This window comes from Oryctolagus cuniculus, chromosome 16 (assembly GCF_051225735.1).
Source record: "Oryctolagus cuniculus isolate XC-2025 breed Fujian yellow rabbit chromosome 16, ASM5122573v1, whole genome shotgun sequence".
In the NCBI taxonomy this organism is placed as follows: domain Eukaryota; kingdom Metazoa; phylum Chordata; class Mammalia; order Lagomorpha; family Leporidae; genus Oryctolagus; species Oryctolagus cuniculus.
Genome location: NC_142882.1, coordinates 20,508,622 through 20,526,446, shown reverse-complemented (window position 1 = coordinate 20,526,446; position 17,825 = coordinate 20,508,622). Strand labels below are relative to the sequence as shown.

The 17,825-nt window shown below is 57.6% G+C and overlaps 1 protein-coding gene across 3 annotated transcripts; it reads left to right on the top strand.

Annotated features, from left to right (window-relative positions):
- The first annotated feature begins 390 nt into the window (after positions 1-390).
- Positions 391-17,520, top strand: TMEM38A (transmembrane protein 38A). 3 transcript variants are annotated; one of them, XM_051835688.3, is made up of 7 exons: positions 391-599; positions 8,305-8,461; positions 8,664-8,848; positions 11,744-11,831; positions 13,592-13,709; positions 16,072-16,290; positions 16,779-17,520. In XM_051835688.3, the coding sequence occupies exons 1-6, from the start codon at positions 476-478 to the stop codon at positions 16,285-16,287; spliced, it is 888 nt and encodes a 295-aa protein (XP_051691648.1). In that variant the 5' UTR covers positions 391-475; the 3' UTR covers positions 16,288-16,290; positions 16,779-17,520. The 3 variants fall into 3 exon arrangements, with proteins under 3 accessions (XP_051691648.1, XP_069914512.1, NP_001093439.1); XM_070058411.2 differs by having other exon boundaries at positions 16,728-17,520; NM_001099969.1 differs by lacking the exon at positions 16,779-17,520 and having other exon boundaries at positions 476-599; positions 16,072-16,287.
- The last annotated feature ends 305 nt before the right edge of the window (positions 17,521-17,825 follow it).

The window sequence follows — 17,825 nt, the reverse complement described above, 5'->3', positions numbered from 1 at the left end:
CCTGGTAGGCTCACTGGGGTCTGAGCCGCCCACATGCACAGCCCAGTGGTCGGACTCGGCCCCCGGCTCCGCGCGCACCCCGCCTCGCTGGGCTGGATGGGGTCGTGAGGCCCAAGGGACCCGGGCCGGGACACCCGGCCGTCCGGCTCAGAAGCTCGGGGCGACAGCGCTTGCGAAGCCTCAGCCGCGGGGCCGGGAAGGGGGTGGGACCTGGAGGGAGGGGCGGGGCCGGGCAGGGGGTGGGGCTGGAGGGAGGGGCGTGGCCGGGCAGGGGTGGGGCTGGAGGGAGGGGCGTGGCCGGGCAGGGGGAGGGGCGGGCCCAGAGGGGGGCTGGGCGGAGCCTGGCGGGGGCGGGGCTGGGAGGGCCCAGAGGCGGGAGCGGGGCGGGCCCGGGGCGGGGACTGGCGGGCGGGGGCGGGGCCGCAGTCTCCAGGCCGCGGGCGGCGGGACGCACCGGGTCGGGGGCCCGGGGGCCATGGAGCTGCTGTCGGCGCTGAGCCTGGGGGAGCTTGCGCTCAGTTTCTCGCGGGTGCCCCTGTTCCCCGTCTTCGACCTCAGCTACTTCATCGTCTCCATCCTCTACCTCAAGTATGAGCCCGGTGAGTTGGGGCCGGGGGCTGGCGAGGGGGCAAGGGGCGGGGAGGGGGAGAACCCTGGACGGGGAAGGAGGGGAGTAGGCGGTGGGGGGGGCGGGGGAGACAGACCCAGGGACTGGATCAGGAGAGTAGGAGGCAGGCCCTGGGGTCGTGCTGTTCGCCAAGGGGAGAGGCGCACCGGGCTGTGGGCTGGCATCTTGGGGCTGGGGGCGCCGACGGGGAAGCCCTAGAAGATGGAGGCGGGGGTGGTGGCGGGAAAGACCCAAAGATTGGATAAGGGGGAGCAGGAGGCAGGTGCTGGGGTCGTGGGTTCTCCCAGGAAGCCCCCAGGACGGTGGGGGTGGGGTGGGGAAGCCGCGGTGTTTGGAGGAGGGGGAACAGGTGTGGGGGGAGCGTGGTCTTTAGAGCAGGGGGTCTGCCCCCTTGAGGGCAGGCAGGTGCGTGGACTTGGGCAAGGGGCCAGAGACGGATTGTAGCGTGGGTGCTGCATGTCCCGGGTCAGCGCCGCTGGCCTGGGCCAGAGGCCCTGGTCGCCTGCAGCCTTGACCTCCCTGCGTGCCCTTGGCTGGCCCGGTGTCTATATAAGGGCCGGCGGTGCTGGGGGACCCGCGATCAGGTTCAGCGAAAATGACACCCGTGTCCCCTCCCCTGCTGCAGCCTCCTCCTGTCGCCTCTGCTAGGGCCACGCTGGGTCTCTGAGCCCGGGGTGGGGATTCTTCCAGCCTTGGCTTCAGCTGCTTTCCACTTATGGAGCAGAACCGCCCCGCCCCCCCGTGGGTGATTTGAGGTCAGCCTCCTCCCTCGGCTCCAGACCCTTCTGGGGGGAGTAGAAGGATGGTAGCGGCCACTTCTAGATTAAAAGAGAGAATTTTTACAAAATGAGAATGAATGGCCTCCTCCGAGTGTGTTCTATTTTTATGCAAGCTTCCCCATGAGCTAATGTTTCTTGTTCACCTTCCTAGTATTTTAATTATTTTAGTGCACAGCAAGAAACTTAGCTTTAGGAGAAAAAAATGTGTGTGTGTGTATATATATATATATATATATATATATATATATATATATATATATCACTCACCCCAAGCTCTGTGACTGTGACTCCCTGGGCAGGTGACAATCGCCCCGTCTCTCTCAGGATAGAAATGCCTTTATTCCCTTTTCGATTGATAAAAAATAGGTGCAGGTGTTTAGTAAAGCTGACAAGAGCAAAGGAGAAAGAATTACAGTTCACGTGGTGGTGGCCTCCCTTCCAGGTCTCTCTTCTACCCTCGTAGTTACAGATCTTCTGTAGTGCACAACCTTATGCAAACAGGATTAACCCTCCTTGTCAGGCGTCTGTTCTATTTTTTGCCCAACTACATGGCAGATCCTGTTTCTTTAAAAGCTATTCTGGAGCCCAGTTACTTTGCAAAGCAAAATAACCTGCTTTAAAAAAAAAAAAACTATTTTTGGCTTCTGCAATTCTTTTAATTAAAGAATGTATTTGACTTATTTGAAAGAGTTACAGAGAGAGAGAGACAGAAAGACAGATGGGTCGTCCATCCGCTGGTTCACTCCCCAGATGGCCACAATGGCCAGAGCTGCGCCGATCCAAAGCCAGGAGCTTCCTCTGGGTCTCCCATGTGGGTGCAGGGGCCCAAGGACTTGGGCCATCTTCTGCTGCTTTTCCCAGGTGCACTAGCAGTAAGCTGAATTGGAAGTGGAGCAGCCCAGACTCGAACCGGCGCCCATATGCGATGCCAGCGCTGTGGCCTGGGGCTTTAACCCACTGTGCCACAGCACTGGCCCCCAAAATAAGCTTTTGTGCTGTTTTCCCCTCTGGGGAGAATTCCTGGTGATTCAGGCCAATGACTGAAGGCAGAATCCAGCACAGCCTGGAAAAATCTACAACCTGGGAGGCTGGGACCCCTCCTGGGGAACGGGGGTGGGAGGGGAGAGAGGGGTGGTCTCTGTGGGCTGAGTAAGGGGCCTACAGAAAGGGTTGAGCTCAGAACAGGAAGTGACAGAGCCGGAAGTGGCTCTCGACGCTGGCTGCACCTTAGAGCCCCCTTCCACCCCCAGAGCCAGAGCCAGTGAATCCGTGTCTGGAGGCACAGTTGCCACACTCCCCTCCCCCAGGGACTGCCTTTAGAACCTGCCCAGGGCCACCTGCTGCTTTCCTGACCTGAGTAAATAAGGAACACCGTGGGGAAGCGTGGGGAAGCTCGGTGAGGTGGCCTGTGGGCCTCTGGTCCCTTGCCTGGGAGGCAGCTGGCTTGAGGACTCAAACCCAGGTCTGATTGATTCCGAAAAAAACAGATTTCCCCAAGAGGGACTTGCTTCTCCTAGAACGAGGAGGTACCAGGTTGAGCTGCCTGTTTGGTGTGCAGGCTAAGCATCAGTACGTAATAATTTTGTTTTTTTTTCCAGAACCTGTATGGTAGATCAGCTGTCGAATTGGCACAGCCCCATACAGAAAGTCAGTTTGAGGCTCCTTGTTCAAAAAATTGCAGCCGCTATAGCAGAACAAGAACATGGAACTAAGTGTGGGGCCCTTCTGGGCTCTGGCCCCTGTAGAAAGTCGGAGCTGGCTCCGAGGTTAGCTGCCAAGTCTGATTTGGGAATCGGCTGTTTTTAAGATTTATTTATTTGAAAGGCAGCGTGATAGACATCTTCCATCCTCTGGTTCACCCACCCCCCCACCCCCCTGCCGCCGCCACCGCCATGGCTGGGCCAGCCCAGGCCAAAACCAGAAGCCTGGGGCTCCATCCGGGTCTCCCATGTGGGTGGCAGGAACCCAAGTATTGGAGATGTCATCCACTGCCTTCCCAGGTGAATTAGTGGAGAACTGGATCAGAAGCAGAGGGGCCGGCGCTGGGGCGTAGCAGGTAAAGCTGCCGCCTGCAGTGCGGGCATCCCATATGGCTGCTCCACTTCCCATCCAGCTCTCTGCTGTGATCTGGGAACGCAGTAGAAGCTGGCCCACATGCTGGGGGCCCCTGCATCTGCGTGGGAGCCCCGGATGGAGCTCCTGGCTCTGGATCAGCCCAGCTCTGGCCATTGCGGCCACTTGGGAAGTGACCCAGCGGATGGAAGACCTCTCTCTCTCTCTCTCTCTCTCTCTCTCTCTCTCTCTCTCTGTAGCTCTGCCCTTCAAATAGATAAATAAATCTTTTAAAAAAAAAAAAAAAAGTAGAAGAGGAAACAGAGTAGCCTGGTACTCTGATATGGGATGAAAAATCCACAGGTTTTACCCGCTGCGCCACAGTGCCTGCCACTGGGAGTCAGTTCTTCCTGCAGTAGCAAGCTGGCCACTTCACTTCCTTGAACCTCAGTTTGCTCAGCTATGAAATGGGATCATTGTTTAGAATAAAAACAAAACCCTGGGTTATTGCGGAGATCTGTGGAGCACATTGTCATGGTAGGATGTGAGATGTGAGAGAGGCATGGAGGTCGGAGGTCGCTGGGATTGTCTGGAGCCAGGCTCCCTCCAGGGCAGAGCTCGGCGTGTGGTCCTCAGGGGAGCAGCCTCTCTGTTACCCTGGGCCCTGATTGGAAATGCAGACTCCCAGGCCGCACCCAGGCATGCCGAGTCAGGTGTGTGGACAAGATGCCCAGGTGTTCCCCAGGCGGGCTGGCGTCCTGGAATGATGAGCGAGAAGGGGCGGGGCTGCTTCGAGAAGACCTGGAGCTCCTTAAGTGCAGGGAGGCAGGCCGGCGCCGCGGCTCACTAGGCTAATCCTCCGCCTTGCGGCGCCGGCACACCGGGTTCTAGTCCCGGTCGGGGCGCCGGATTCTGTCCCCGTTGCCCCTCTTCCAGGCCAGCTCTCTGCTGTGGCCCGGGAGTGCAGTGGAGGATGGCCCAAGTCCTTGGGCCCTGCACCCCATAGGAGACCAGGAGAAGCACCTGGCTCCTGCCTTCGGATTAGTGCGGTGCGGCGGCCATTGGAGGGTGAACCAACGGCAAAGGAAGACCTTTCTCTCTGTCTCTCTCTCTCTCACTGTCCACTCTGCCTGTCAAAAAAAAAAAAAAAAAAGTGCAGGGAGGCAGGAGCCTGGCTTAGCGCTGGACCCCTTGCTCCATGCATGGACAGAGAGGAGGCGGCAGGCTTGGCGGCACAGCAGGTAGAGCCTCGGCCTGTGAGGCCCGCTCTCAGATTGGAGCACTGGTTGGAGTTCTGGCTATGCGCCTCCCATCCAGCTTCCTCCTTATGTGCCTAGGAAAGCAGTGGACGACGCTTCAAGTCCTCGTGCCCCTGCCACCCGTGCAGGAGACGCAGGTGGAATTCCTGGCTCCTGGCCCTGGCTGTTGGGGCCATTTGGGGAGTGAACCAGCAGATGGCAACTCTCCCTCTTTCTGTCACTCTGCCTTTCAAATAAATGTTTGTTTGTTTTTTTTAAAGAAAGAAGTCTGTACATATTATGTATAACACATTTTTTCCAATGTGTTTGATCCACAGTTGGTTGAATCTACAGGTGTAGAACCCGAGGATGCAGGTTTTTTTTTTTTTTTTTGGAAAGTTCTATGTCTAAAAAAAATTTTTATGTTTATTTGTGTATTTGAAAGTCAGAGTTATAGAAAGTAGAAAAGAGAGAGAGAGGAATCTTCCATCTGCTGGTTCTCTTCCCAAATGGCCACAATTACCAGGACTGGGCCAGGCCAAAGTCAGCTTCATCTGGGTCTCCCACGAGGGTGCAGGGACCCAAGCTCTTGGGCCATCTTCTACTGCTTTCCCAGGTGCATCAGCAGGGAGCTGGATCAGAAGTGGCGTGGCCAGGACGTACAGTGGAGCCCATATGGGATAGGGATGCCAGTGTCGTTCTGGTTTTTCGTTCCATTTTATTTTTTTTTATTTTTTATTTATTTGACAGGTAGAGTTACAGACAGTGAGAGAGAGAGAGAGAGAGAGAGAGAGAGAAAGGTCTTGCTTCTGTTGGTTCACTCCCCAAATGGCTGCAACAGCCGGAGCTGTGCCGATCCAAAGCCAGGAGACAGGAATTTCTTCCCCATCTCCCATGGGGTGCAGAGACCCAAGCAGTTGGGCCATCTTCCACTGCTTTCCCAGGCCACAGCAGAGAGCTGGATCGGAAGTGGAGCAGCCGGGACAAAGAACTGATGCCCATGGGATGCCAGCACTGCAGGTGGAGGCTTAGCCTACTACGCCCCAGTGCAGGCCCCCATCCTGGACTTTGGACTGCATGGGAAACTGAGGCTGGGGCAAGGTTGGCAGTCATTTGTCCGAAGGCACACGTAAGGAAGCAGCAGAGCTGGAACATGGGTGTGCGACTTTCCTACCAGGGCACACCCATGCCGCAGACATGGGCGCCTGCCTATCAGGGCTCAGCTCCCACCTGCTGCAGTCCTTCCCCCCTGCCCCCTCCCCATCCCACCCCACTGCCACTCTGGGGCCCTGGAACGATCCCAGAGGACATGGAGCAAAACCCTGGAAAGAATTCGGCCCCTGGGAGTTATTTTTAGAGGCAGAGGGATCCATTTCTGCAAGACGTGAGCGCCTGGCCCCCTGCAGGACCCGCCAGCTGCTCCACGGACTCACTCCCAGCTGAAGGTAGCAGCGTTTGAAATCAGACACCCAGTGCTGGAGACCAGAATGGTGGTGCTTCCTGCGGGAGGACCTGGGTTCCCTGGGTTCCCATGGAGACTTGGACAACATTGGAAGGAGAGACAAAGGCGCAGGGTGGGGGTGGGGGTGGTAGCTGCAGGGAGAGACTGGAGCTGGGGGCTTTCATTGTAGCTCCAAGAGGGATTAGGATCCCCTGCATGGCAGAAAGAGGCAGAGAGGCGTGGTTAGCTAATGGAGTGGTGAGCAAAGAGGAGCTTGGTGGGGCTGGCGCTGTGGCATTGTGGGTAAAGCCACTGCCTGCAGAGTCACCATCCATCCCCACATGGGTGCTGGTTCGAGTCCCAGCTGCTCCACTTCCGATCCAACGCCCTGCTGGACAAGAGCAGATGGCCCAAGTGCTTGGGCCCCTGCCACCCACATGAAGGGGTTGTGGAGGAGCTGGGACTTGAACACCCACCCCAGTGCAAAAAAAAAAAAAAAAATTTTGTGCATAGTTTGTTCATGCTATATGTTTTCCGTGAAGTTTTTGAAGACCCCTTGTCTAACAAAGGCCCCTTGATTTGGGGCTCAGAGACAACAGATCTGGGTGCCAGCATGGTCGGTTCCAGTGGGGGCCTTCCTCTGACTTCTCATGACCCCTAATGTTGGGAGGAAATGGGGTGCGGGCAAGTGAGCCCCACGGGGGTCCCTTCTATAAGGGTCTTAATCCCACTCATAACCTCATCTAATCCGAGGCCCCTGCCGGAAGCCCCGGAGTGTGCGTGGGGGGGAGTGCAGTTTCCGTATTTATGTCTTGGGTGGACACAGACATTCAGTCCATAGCAATAGCAATAGGCAGCTGTGCAAGTGGCTTCACACACGGTACGTGGCCCGGGGGATGCCAGCCACGCAGGTTTGACTGTGGACTCTCATCTCTGGAAAGAAAGTGACCCCCCCACCTCTCCCTCCACCAGAAGAAAAAAAACAACAAACAAATGAACAGATTCTCATCCCTCCTCTTCCTTCTTTCTCTTCTCATGCCTCCCTCCTTCTTTCCTTTTTTTTTTTTTTTAATTTACTTATTTATTTGATTATTTGAAAGGCAGAGTTACAGAGAGGCAGTGGAGAGACAAAGAGAAAGAGAGAGTGAGGTCGTCCATCCGCTGGTTCACTCCCCAGCTGGCCACAATGGCCAGAGCTGCACTGATCCAAAGCCAGGAGCCAGGAGCTTCTTCCTGGTCTCCCATGGGGGTGCAGGGGCCCAAGGACTTGGGCCATCTTCTGCTGCTTTCCCAGGGGCATTAGCAGGGAGCTGGATTGGAAGTGGAGCAGCCAGGGCTCGAACCAGCAGCCTTATGAGATGCCAGTGCTAACCTTCTACACCAGAGTGCCAGCCCCAGGATAGCCCATCTTTTCTCTTTCCTTTCCTTCCTCCTTCCCACCCCCTTCTGTCTGTCGGTCTGTCTCTCTAATTTGAGAGGCAGACAAAGAGAGCTCCAATCTTCTGGTTTACTCCCTAAATGTCCACAATAGCTCGGGCCAGGCTGGGTCAAAGCCTGGAGCCTGGACCTCCCACATCCGGGTCTCCCACACCAATGGCAGGGATCTAGCTACCTGAGGATTTGGGGAGTGAACCAGTGGATGCAAAACCTCTCTGTGTGTGTTTCTCACTCTCTCTGGTGCTCTGCCTTTCAAATAAATAAATAAATAAATAAATATTAAATAAAAGTACTGGGTACCAACTTCCTGCAGCCCCGCTGTGCCCTCCCAGTCTCTGTCAAACTTTCTGAGTGGCACTGAGCTGAGGCGACACTGAATCCATTTGCAGCTGCTACAGTGTAAAATGCAAAAGTTCCCGGATGCTGTCAGTGCGTCAGAACCCTGCTGAGACCACTGCCTCCTTCCATGAGGGGAGGAAAGGCTGGGTTTCAGAAAGAGCCCAGGCTCAGTCCCAGGTTTGCCCTGTGCCACCGCAGCCGCGGACACAGCTTCTGCGCTTCTCGGCTCTCCCGTCTGAAATCTGCAAACCGTACAGCGTGGGGCAGGAGTTTGGATGGGGCACCTGGATGAGGAAGGACACTGCCACCCCAAGGCTTGGAGGAGGCACGGGGCAAGGTGTGCCCTTGGCACCCTGGTGACAGTGGCCGCCGCTCCCTTTCCCCACCCAGGAGCGGTTGAGCTGTCGCGGCGCCACCCGGTGGCCTCCTGGCTGTGCGCCATGCTGCACTGTTTCGGGAGCTACATCCTGGCGGACCTGCTCCTCGGCGAGCCCCTCATCGACTACTTTAGCAACAACTCCAGCATCCTGCTGGCCTCTGCTGTCTGGTGAGCTAAGCCCAGAGCGGGGCAAAAGCTGGTGGGGGGGACCCTGGGCACCAGGGAGGCGGGAGGCAGGAGGGACACACCGCCCTCCATGCCCAGCTCGATCCTGAGGCTGGTGCACACCAGAGGGGGTTCTGGACACAACTTCACCCTCCCCCCGTGGTCAGCCCTGGCCCTCGCACCTCAGAGAGCTCCCTGCCCTCAGGTACTTGATTTTCTTCTGCCCCCTGGACCTCTTCTACAAGTGCGTCTGCTTCCTGCCGGTGAAGCTCATCTTCGTGGCCATGAAGGAGGTGGTGAGAGTGCGCAAGATTGCCGTGGGCATCCACCACGCCCACCACCACTACCACCACGGGTGGTTCATCATGATCGCCACCGGCTGGGTCAAAGGTAACGAGGGGGTGACGCCGACAGAGAAGAGCCACCTTGCTGAGCACTTCCTCTGCCAGGGCTCAGCCACAGCCGTGGTTCGGGGCTCAAGGGTGTGAACACTGGAGTGTGTCCCAGGCTCTCCATGAAGGGGGCCACTAGTGCCCACTGTGGCACAGCAGGTGAAGCCACCTCCCCTCCGTGTCACCAGCATCCCACGAGGGTGCGGGTTCAAGTTCCTGCTGCACTGCTCCTCTTCCTCCCCCCTTCCCCCTCGTCCTCCTCTCCTCCCCCCCCCCCCTTTTTATTTATTCACTTGAAAGGCAGATACAGAGAGAGAGAAAGAGAGTCACAGAGCAAGAATGTTCCATCCGCTGGTTCACTCCCAAAATGGCTGCAACCACCAGGGCTGGGCTGGGCCAAAGCCAAGAGCCAGGAGCTTCTTTCTGGCCTCCCATGGGCATTGCAGGGGCCCAAGGACTTGGGCCATCTTCTGCTGCTTTCCCAGGTGCATTAGCAGGGAGCTGGATGGGAAGCTGAGAAGCTGGGACTCGAACCGATGCTCCTATGGGATGCTGGTGTTGTAGGCATCGGTTTCACCCGCTGTACCACAGTGCCAGCCCTCAGGGCAGGTTTGAGTTGAGGCCTTTATGTGTTGTCTTGCATGTGACTGCTAGGACTCCCCTTTAGCACAGAGCAGCGTCTCCTTGCTGGCCAGGGAAATGAAGCGACCTGCCCACGGTCATGCTAGGCGCGCACGGTCATGCTAGCCACGCTTGTATCAGCTCCAGGTTCTCTGCACCCAGCACCAGGTTCTTAACCATTTTGAAATCTTCCATTTTTCCTCCTCTGTCTGTGCTAAGAAGCAGACAAAGACTGACTTGAAAACAGAAAACTGGGGCCAGTGTTGTGGTGCAGTTTCTGATCTTGGCATCCTATAATGGGACACCGGTTCGAGTCCCAGCTGCTCCACTTCCCATCCAGCTCCCTGCTAACACACCTGGGAAAGCAGCAGAAGATGGCCTAAATGCTTGAGGCTCCTGCCAACCACGTTACAACCATTTGGAGAGTTAATTAGTTAATTATTTTTTCCTAAAAAGTAAAAAAGACGTGTTTATTTGAGTTACGGAGTGAAAAAGAGAATCATGGAGTGGGAGAGATCTCCCATCTAATGGTTCACTCACCAAATGGCAGCAAGAGCCAGGGCTAGGCCAGCCCAAAGCCAGGGGCTGAGAACTGCATCTAGGTCTCCCATGTGCACAGCAGGGACCCAGGCACTCAGGCCAGCCTCTGCTGCTTTCCCAGATGCATTAGCAGGGAGCTGGATCAGAAGTGGAGCCGCCAGGACTCAAACCAGCACACACAGGGGCTACCAGTGCTGCAGGCGGCAGCTTAACCTGCAACTCCAGCCCCCAGATAAACAGATCTTTGAAAACAAAACAGAAAACTGTTACTCAAAATAGAGAGGGATGTTTTATAATAATAAGAGTGTCGCTGTAGCAGACATCAACCATTATAAACATATACGGACCCAAAAATAGAGCACCGAAATACATACCGCGAAAGCAGGTGGAAGTTTAGTGAGAAAGAGCTGATTCGGCACTGCCAGTCAGCAAAGCGGGCGGAGGAAGAGGGGGAAGGCCCAGGCAGGGGCTGAAGTCCCCTGTGCCCTCCCCACTGCTTCCTGCCCAACGATAGCATCAGGGCTAGAGTGATCCTCCGCTGAGCCGTGTTTTCACTTGGGGCTGGACCGTTCTCTGCATGGGAGCTGTCGTGTGTCGTAAGCCACTCCCCAGGGTGGGCCTGAACCCACTCCCATGCTGACAAACGCGTCTCTGGACGTGGCCCCAGATGAGAAGCCCCGGTCCGCTGGCCCGTGCCAGGTACCCCCGGTTGGCACCATGGTTTCTGGAGTGGGTATCTGAGCCTCTGAAGCCAGTCGGCGTGGATAGGGAGATTGTTCCATGTGACGGTCCTTGTCCTCTTGGTACAGAGGGAATTCCCCAGGGGTGGGTGGGCACAACACGTCAGGGGGCCGGCACTGTGGCATAGAGGGTAAAGCCCCCACCTGCAGTGCCAGCATCCCATATGGGCGCCGGTTCAAGTCCCGGCTGCTCCACTTCCCACCCAGCTCCCTGCTGTGGCCTGGGAAAGCAGTGGAAGATGGCCCAAGTGCTTGGGTCCCCTGCACCCGTGTGGGAGACCCAGAGGAAGCTCCTGGCTCCAGGCTTCGGATTGGCTCAGCTCCAGCTGTGGTGGCCAATTGAGGAGTGAACCAGCGGATGGAAGACCTCTCTCTCCCTCTCTCTGCCTTTCCTTCTCTCTGTGTGTAACTCTGACTTTCAAATAAATAAATAAATCTTAAAAAAAAATTTAAAAAAAAGACACATCAGGGTCCTAGATTAGGGGCATCAGGGCAGATGGCCCCAGGTTTAAAATTTACTATCTTCCTTCCTCCCTTCTAGTTTATTTATTTGAAAGGGAGAGAGAGAGAGAGATCCTCCATCCACGGGTTCACTCCCCAAATGCCCACAACGGCAGGGGCTGGACCAACTTGAAGCCAGGAGCCAGGAGCTCCATCCGGGTCTCCCACATGGGTGGCAGGGGCCCAAGCACTGGGGCCATCTTTGGCTGCTTTCCCAGGGGCATTAGCAGGGAGCTGGGTTGGAAGTGGAGCAGCTGGGACTTGAACCGGTGCCCATACGGGATGCCACCGTCCCAGGCGGCAGCTTTACCCGCTGAGCTACAACGCCAGCCTCAAGTCTCACCTCCAGGCTCTGCCCTCCCCAAGCCTCCAGTGCAGTCACCCACCCCCAGGCTCAGTGTCACACTAGAGAGGACGCAAGCTGCTGCCTTGGGGGTCCAGAGGGGGCCATGGTGGGTGGCAGGCTCCCTCAGAAGTGCCCTGTCCCCCAGGCTCTGGCGTCGCCCTCCTGTCCAACGTTGAGCAGCTGCTCCGAGGCGTCTGGAAGCCGGAGACCAACGAGATCCTGCACATGTCCTTGTGAGTATCACACCCAGCCACCACTGGGTACAGGCGGCTGCCCCAGGGTTGGGTAACGCCGATAACTTGGAGATGCGTTAGCCCCTAGCTGGACCTTCCGGAGGCTACAGCTGGGGAAGCCCAGAGCAGGAGCCACAGCTCTTGCCTAGGGGACGAGCAGGGGGAGAGAGAGCCGTGAGGAGGAAGTAGCATCTGATTTGGGTTTTGAAGAGTGAGTAGGAGTTTTCCAGCTAAAGAAAGCACTTCCAGACAGAGGCTCCTGTGCCAGCTATCAAGGTGGGAGAGGGCAGTGACACTGGCAGGTGCACAGGGTCAGGATAGAGCGCCTTGGTGGGGTGTCAGGCGTGAGCTGGGGAACGTGGGTGGGGAGTCATGGGCAGGGCCAGATGTCAGCAGCCAGGATCTGACACAGGACCCAATGGCTTCATTAAGCCTAAACAATTTGTAAAAGACTTCACAGGTTTGAGCTAGTTAAACGTTCTTCCCATCTCCAGTAAGTAAAGCCACAGCTGTGGGAATGTAACAGAATTATACCCCAACGCCAGTGAAAATCACCCCCCGCTCCACACTTTGGAAAACACGATGCTACGTCATTTATTTTATCCCACAGAACACCTCTTCCCACCCTCATTTCAGCAGTGAGGACGTGGGGGCCCAGAGCCGTTATGTAGCTTGCTACACAGAGGGCACAGACTTCCTCTCTCTGACTTTTTTTTTTTTTTAAGATTTATTTTTACTTATTTGGCAGAGTTACAGAAGGAGGTAGACAGAGAGAGAGAGAGAAAGAGAGAGAGAGAGAGAGAGAGAGAGGTGTTCCATGAGTTGAGCCGATCTGAAGCCAGGAGCCAGGAGCTTCCTCCGGGTCTCCCACTTGGGTGCAGGGGCCCAAGCACTTGGGCCATCTTCCTCTGCTTTCCCAGGCGCATTAGCGGGGAGCTGGATCGGAAGTGGAGCAGCCGGGACTTGAATGGGCGCCCATATGGGATGCCTGTGCTGCAGGCTGGGGCTTTAACCTGCTGCACCACAGTGCTGGCCCCTCTACACACACACAGAGCAAGAAAGAGATTTTCCAGCCACTGGTTCACTCCGCAAATGGCCACAATGGCCAGGGCTGGGCCAGACTGAGGCCTGGAGCTCCATCCCCATGTCCCATGTGGTGGCCAGGGCGCAAGCACTTGAGCCATCTCCCCTTGGTTTCCCAGGGGCCTTGGCAGGGAGCTGGATCCGAAGCAGAGCAGCCCAGACTCAAACCAGCATTCACGGGGGATGCCATTGACGCGGGTGGCAGCTTAAGCCGCTGCGCCAGGGCGCCGGCCCTCCGTGTTAGGGTTTGGGGCTGCAAACGGACGCAGGTGAAAATCAGAGTCCAGGAGAGCGTGCAGCTGGAGTCGCATGGACGGAGCCTAGTTCTCCCAGCAGGCCTCTGTGACCGCACACAGGGCGTCCTGCCACCAGCGGAAGCTCCTACGGGCACCTAACTGCCTCTGTGTACCTGGCCTGGGCCCCTTCCCCCAGAGGTCCAACGGAAGCTGCCGGGCCCCGACCGTAGGTGACACAAATCACCCCAGACGGGCAAGGGCACCGTGAGCAGGGCAGCTTCCAGGACTGGGGCCTAGGCTAGACCTCTCTTTGGGCCAGGTTAACCCCTCGCCGCACAGGGAGACCTCACCCCACCCACTCTTCATGTGCGGGAGAAGCCGGGGTGGGAGCCGGGGTCTGGGTGGGAGCTGTAAAGGCCTTCTGGTACCCTCTCTCGGCAGCCCCACCAAGGCCAGCCTGTACGGGGCCATCCTCTTCACCCTCCAGCAGACGCGCTGGCTGCCCGTGTCCAAGGCCAGCCTCATCTTCATCTTCACCATGTTCATGGTTTCCTGCAAGGTGAGCCTCTCCCTGTCTTCCCCAGGGGCCGCCCCGCACCTCCGAGGCTGGGAGCCCGCAACCTGGATGCTCTCAGTTTATGGGGGGAGCTTGCCTGGAGGTTCCTTGGAAGACAGTCTTTATTTTATTAAGATTTTTTTTTATTGTATATATTTGAAAACAGAGTTGCAGAGAGAGGTAGAAAGAGACAGAGAGAGAGAGATCTTCCATCTGCTGGTTCTTTCTCTAAATGGCTGGGCCAAGTCAAAGCCAGGAGCCTGCAGCTCCATCCGGGTCTCCCACGCGGGTGCAGGGGCCCAAGCACTTGGACCATCACTGCTGCTTTCCATGGCGCATTAGCAGGGAGCTGGATCAGAAATGTAGCAGCCAGGACTCGAACAAGCGCTAGTCTGGGGTGCTGGTGTAGCAAGCGCTGGCTTAACTTGCTACACCACAACACGGGGTCCGTTAAAGAGTGATGTTCTCCAGGGCTTTTGAGCAAAGACCAGCGCAGTCCTGGTGCCCGGGGCACGGAGGCCTGAGGGACCGGAAGCCAGGAACTCATCCCCGGGGAGCAAGCGGCTGAGCAGGACGAGGGGTGGCGCTGGTCTGGCCTTGAGTCAGGGTCACCCCACCTCCCCTTCTTGGAAGACCCAAGCCCATGCACTTTCCTTGGGAGGGGATTATAGGGCCAGCAACAGAGAATGAGCCGGAGCCTGCCTGTGTCGTGATGGAGGGGGAGCTGACCGCCGTTTGAGTTACTTTCAAAGAACGCCCACGGGCCACACGGCTTAGCAACAAGAGAAGCTGGAGGCTGGAGGGCGGAGATCCGGGTCCCAGCGCGGAGGGATTCTGCCGAGGGCCTCTCTCTGGTTGCAGATGGCTAACTTCTCTCTGCACCCTCACACGGTGGGTGGGAAGGACTGGCTAGCTCTCCAGGGCTGCTTTTATTTTTTATTTATTTTGCTTTAAACATTTTATTTTGTATCGGGGCCAGCACAGTGGCCTAGTGGGTACAGCCCCACTTACAATGCCGGCATTCCATGCGGGCGCCAGTTCGAGTCCCAGCTGCTCCACTTCTGATCCGGCTCCCTGCTATGGCCTGGGAAAGCAACGGAAGATGGCCCAAGTGCTTGGGCCCCTGCCACCTATGTAGGAGACCCGGATGGAGCTCCTGGCTTTGGCCTGGCCCAGCCCTGGCTGTTGCAGCCATTTGGGGAATGAACCAGCAGATGGAAAAATCTCTCTCTGTCACTCTGCCTTTTAAATAAATGAACAAATGAATAAATAAATCTTGAGAGAGAGAGATCTCAAAAAATATTTGTTTCAAGGGCAGAGGGACAGAGAGTTTTGGAGAGAGAGAGAGAATCTATCCACTGGTGCATTTTCCCAATGCCTGCAACAGCCAGAGCTGGGCCAGGCCAAAGCCAGGAGCCCCACCTAGGTCTCCCGGGTGGGTGGCAGGGACCCAAGCACTTGGGCCATCAGCTGCTGCCTCCCAGGAAGCCGGATCAGAAGTGGAGCAGCCGGGACTCGAACCTGTGGGGAGCAACCCGGACTAGACTAAGTTACTGGAATTAAGACTTATTCTATGCATCTGCTCTCCCACAATATGGCGCTGAGAAGGGAGAAGCAGCTTCTACACAGCTGCCTCCAGTTCAACCAATAAACTGTAGGACCTGCTCCTGATTGGAGGAGAGCAGCGTACTTGGCGTGTGGGTAGCAGAGTTGGGATTGCGGAAGAGGACTATAAAGGAGGAGAGAGACAACATGCACCAGGAACATCTATCTGAAGGAACACCTGTGCAGCCCCCGAGAGAGCCGGCCGGCGGTGTGCCGCTCCCCCGCGGAAGTGGGGAAAAGTGGCAGGGGGAACCGCCCTTCCACGGAGGTGGAAGGGACAGTAGCCAACCCGGGAAGAACCAGCAGCAAACCCGGGAAGGGCCGAGCAGACAAAAGAACAGCGCAGGGTCCTGTGTCGTTCCTCCGCGAAGAGGGGGAGTGACACGAACCAGCTCTCCGATACGGGAGGCGGGCGTCCTTCAGCTGTGGCTTAACCCACGATGACTCGGTGCCCAGCCCCAGCCCCGCCTCCTTATCTGAATTTCGGGCGGTGGGACACAGACATGCAGACCCTAGCAGCCAGCACAGTGAGCTCCTTTGAGCCCGGGTGTTGGGAAGCTCCTGCGAGGTGGGCGGCCAGCTGTTCCAGCGACGCTGGGGCACCAGGTTCCCGGTCTCTAGACAACCAGGACTGTGGCTCCTGCTCCCGGAGGCACCTGTGGGCAGAGTGTGGGCCTGGGCCACCTCCCGCCATGACCTCACCCTTGGTTCTTCTTTCCTCCCTGCCCCTCCCCCTCGGGCTCCTGCTGTTTCCCTACAGGTGTTCCTGACAGCCACGCACTCCCACAGCTCCCCGTTTGACGTCCTGGAGGCCTACGTGTGCCCTGTGCTGTTCGGGACGGGCTCCGGGGGCGACCACCCCCAGGACAACCACGGCGCCTGGCCCGGCGGGCCCCCCTCTGGGGCCCTGGCCACCAAGTCCAAGGAGGAGCTGAGCGAGGGCTCCAGGAAGAAGAAGACCAAGAAGGCGGATTAGAGGGTGGGTGTGGGGGGCCACGGAGGAGAGGACCCGACCCCAGGGACCCTCGGGCTCAGACCCTCCCATCTGCCCACCGGGGCCATCATCCCACCCTCCAGGGATGGCGGGGAGGAGCCATGAGACCCGGGGCTGGAGGATTTTGTTAGGGTAGGAGGGCCGCACCCCCCCAGGTCCTCTTCCTCCTTTTCGGCTTTTGGGAGGGGCACACAGACCCCCCAGGAGCCGCCCCTGCCCGAAACCCTAACTGTTCCTCCCTCCTCGCCCCTTTGCCTCCAACAAAAGGAATGAGGCTTGTTCCTTTCATGGGTGTTTCCTGTGCACCTGCAGCCGGCCAGGTGCTGTGGTTTCCAAATCGCTCCTTAGCCAGGCCGCTCTGTGGTTAGACCTCCCCCTCCCCTCCCCGACCCACTGATGCCCAGGCTGTGCTGTCTCCCTAGGCCAGCTGCCAGCCTTCCCTGAGCCTCAGCCCCGTGTGTCCCCATCTGCAGAACGGAGACCCCCCGGCCCCTCGTCTCTTTGAGGCTGGACTTGGAAAAAGCCCGCTGAGCTCAGGAACAGCCCTGCAGGCAAGACCGGGAGAGATCCCGGTTGACAACGGCTCTGCATACTTTTAGATCATCTGTGTTTGTGGGTCACAGGCACTTCCCACGGGACGTGGCACGAGGAAGGCCTCCACCACGCTTGCCTGGGGCGGGGGGGCTGAGAACTGAGAGGGTGCGCAATTCTGCTCCTTGGCTTCAGGTCACCCCTGAACCAAACAAATACAACCGGCTGGCGTGGGGTGGGGGTGGGGTGAGGGTCCCAGATCCAGCTGAACGCTCACGGTTAGGCCCTGGAAGTGTCAGGCCTCCCTTGCGCCAGAGTCTTGCTCATTCAGTCATTCAACAAACACACAGATGCCTATGCTGTGTTCAGCCTTGTGCTGCCGCTGGGCCGGGCTGGGGGCGGGGGTGGGGTGGGGGAGCAATAGCTTCAGGGTCCTTCTCGGCCTCCCCAAAACTCATCCCAGGTCATGATGTGGGCGTGGCCAGCCTCTCAAGGGAGACACCGCACCCACACCAGGTGGGGGAGGGGGAGCCCCAGGTGTTGCCTGGCTATTGGAAAGTGCCTTTTTGGGGTAACGCCTGGAAGTTGGGTGGGCCCCAAGACTGTGAGTCCCCCAGTGTCAGCCCCTGCACGTCCACTGGAGCTCGGGTAGAGGGCTCAGCCAATAAAACCGTTACGAATGAACCCTCGTGGCTCGTCCCATTCATCTGTAGGTTTGTTTTTTTTTTAAGATTTATTTATTTAGGCCGGCACCGCAGCTCAATAGGCTAATCCACCTGCTGCGGCTCACTAGGCTAATCCTCCACCTGCTGCGCCGGCACACCGGGTTCTAGTCCCGGTCAGGGCGCTGGATTCTGTCCTGGTTGCCCCTCTTCCAGGCCAGCTCTCTGCTGTGGCCTGGGAGTGCAGTGGAGGATGGCCTGAGTGCTTGGGTCCTGCACCCCATGGGAGACCAGGAGGAAGCACTTGGCTCCTGGCTTCAGATCAAG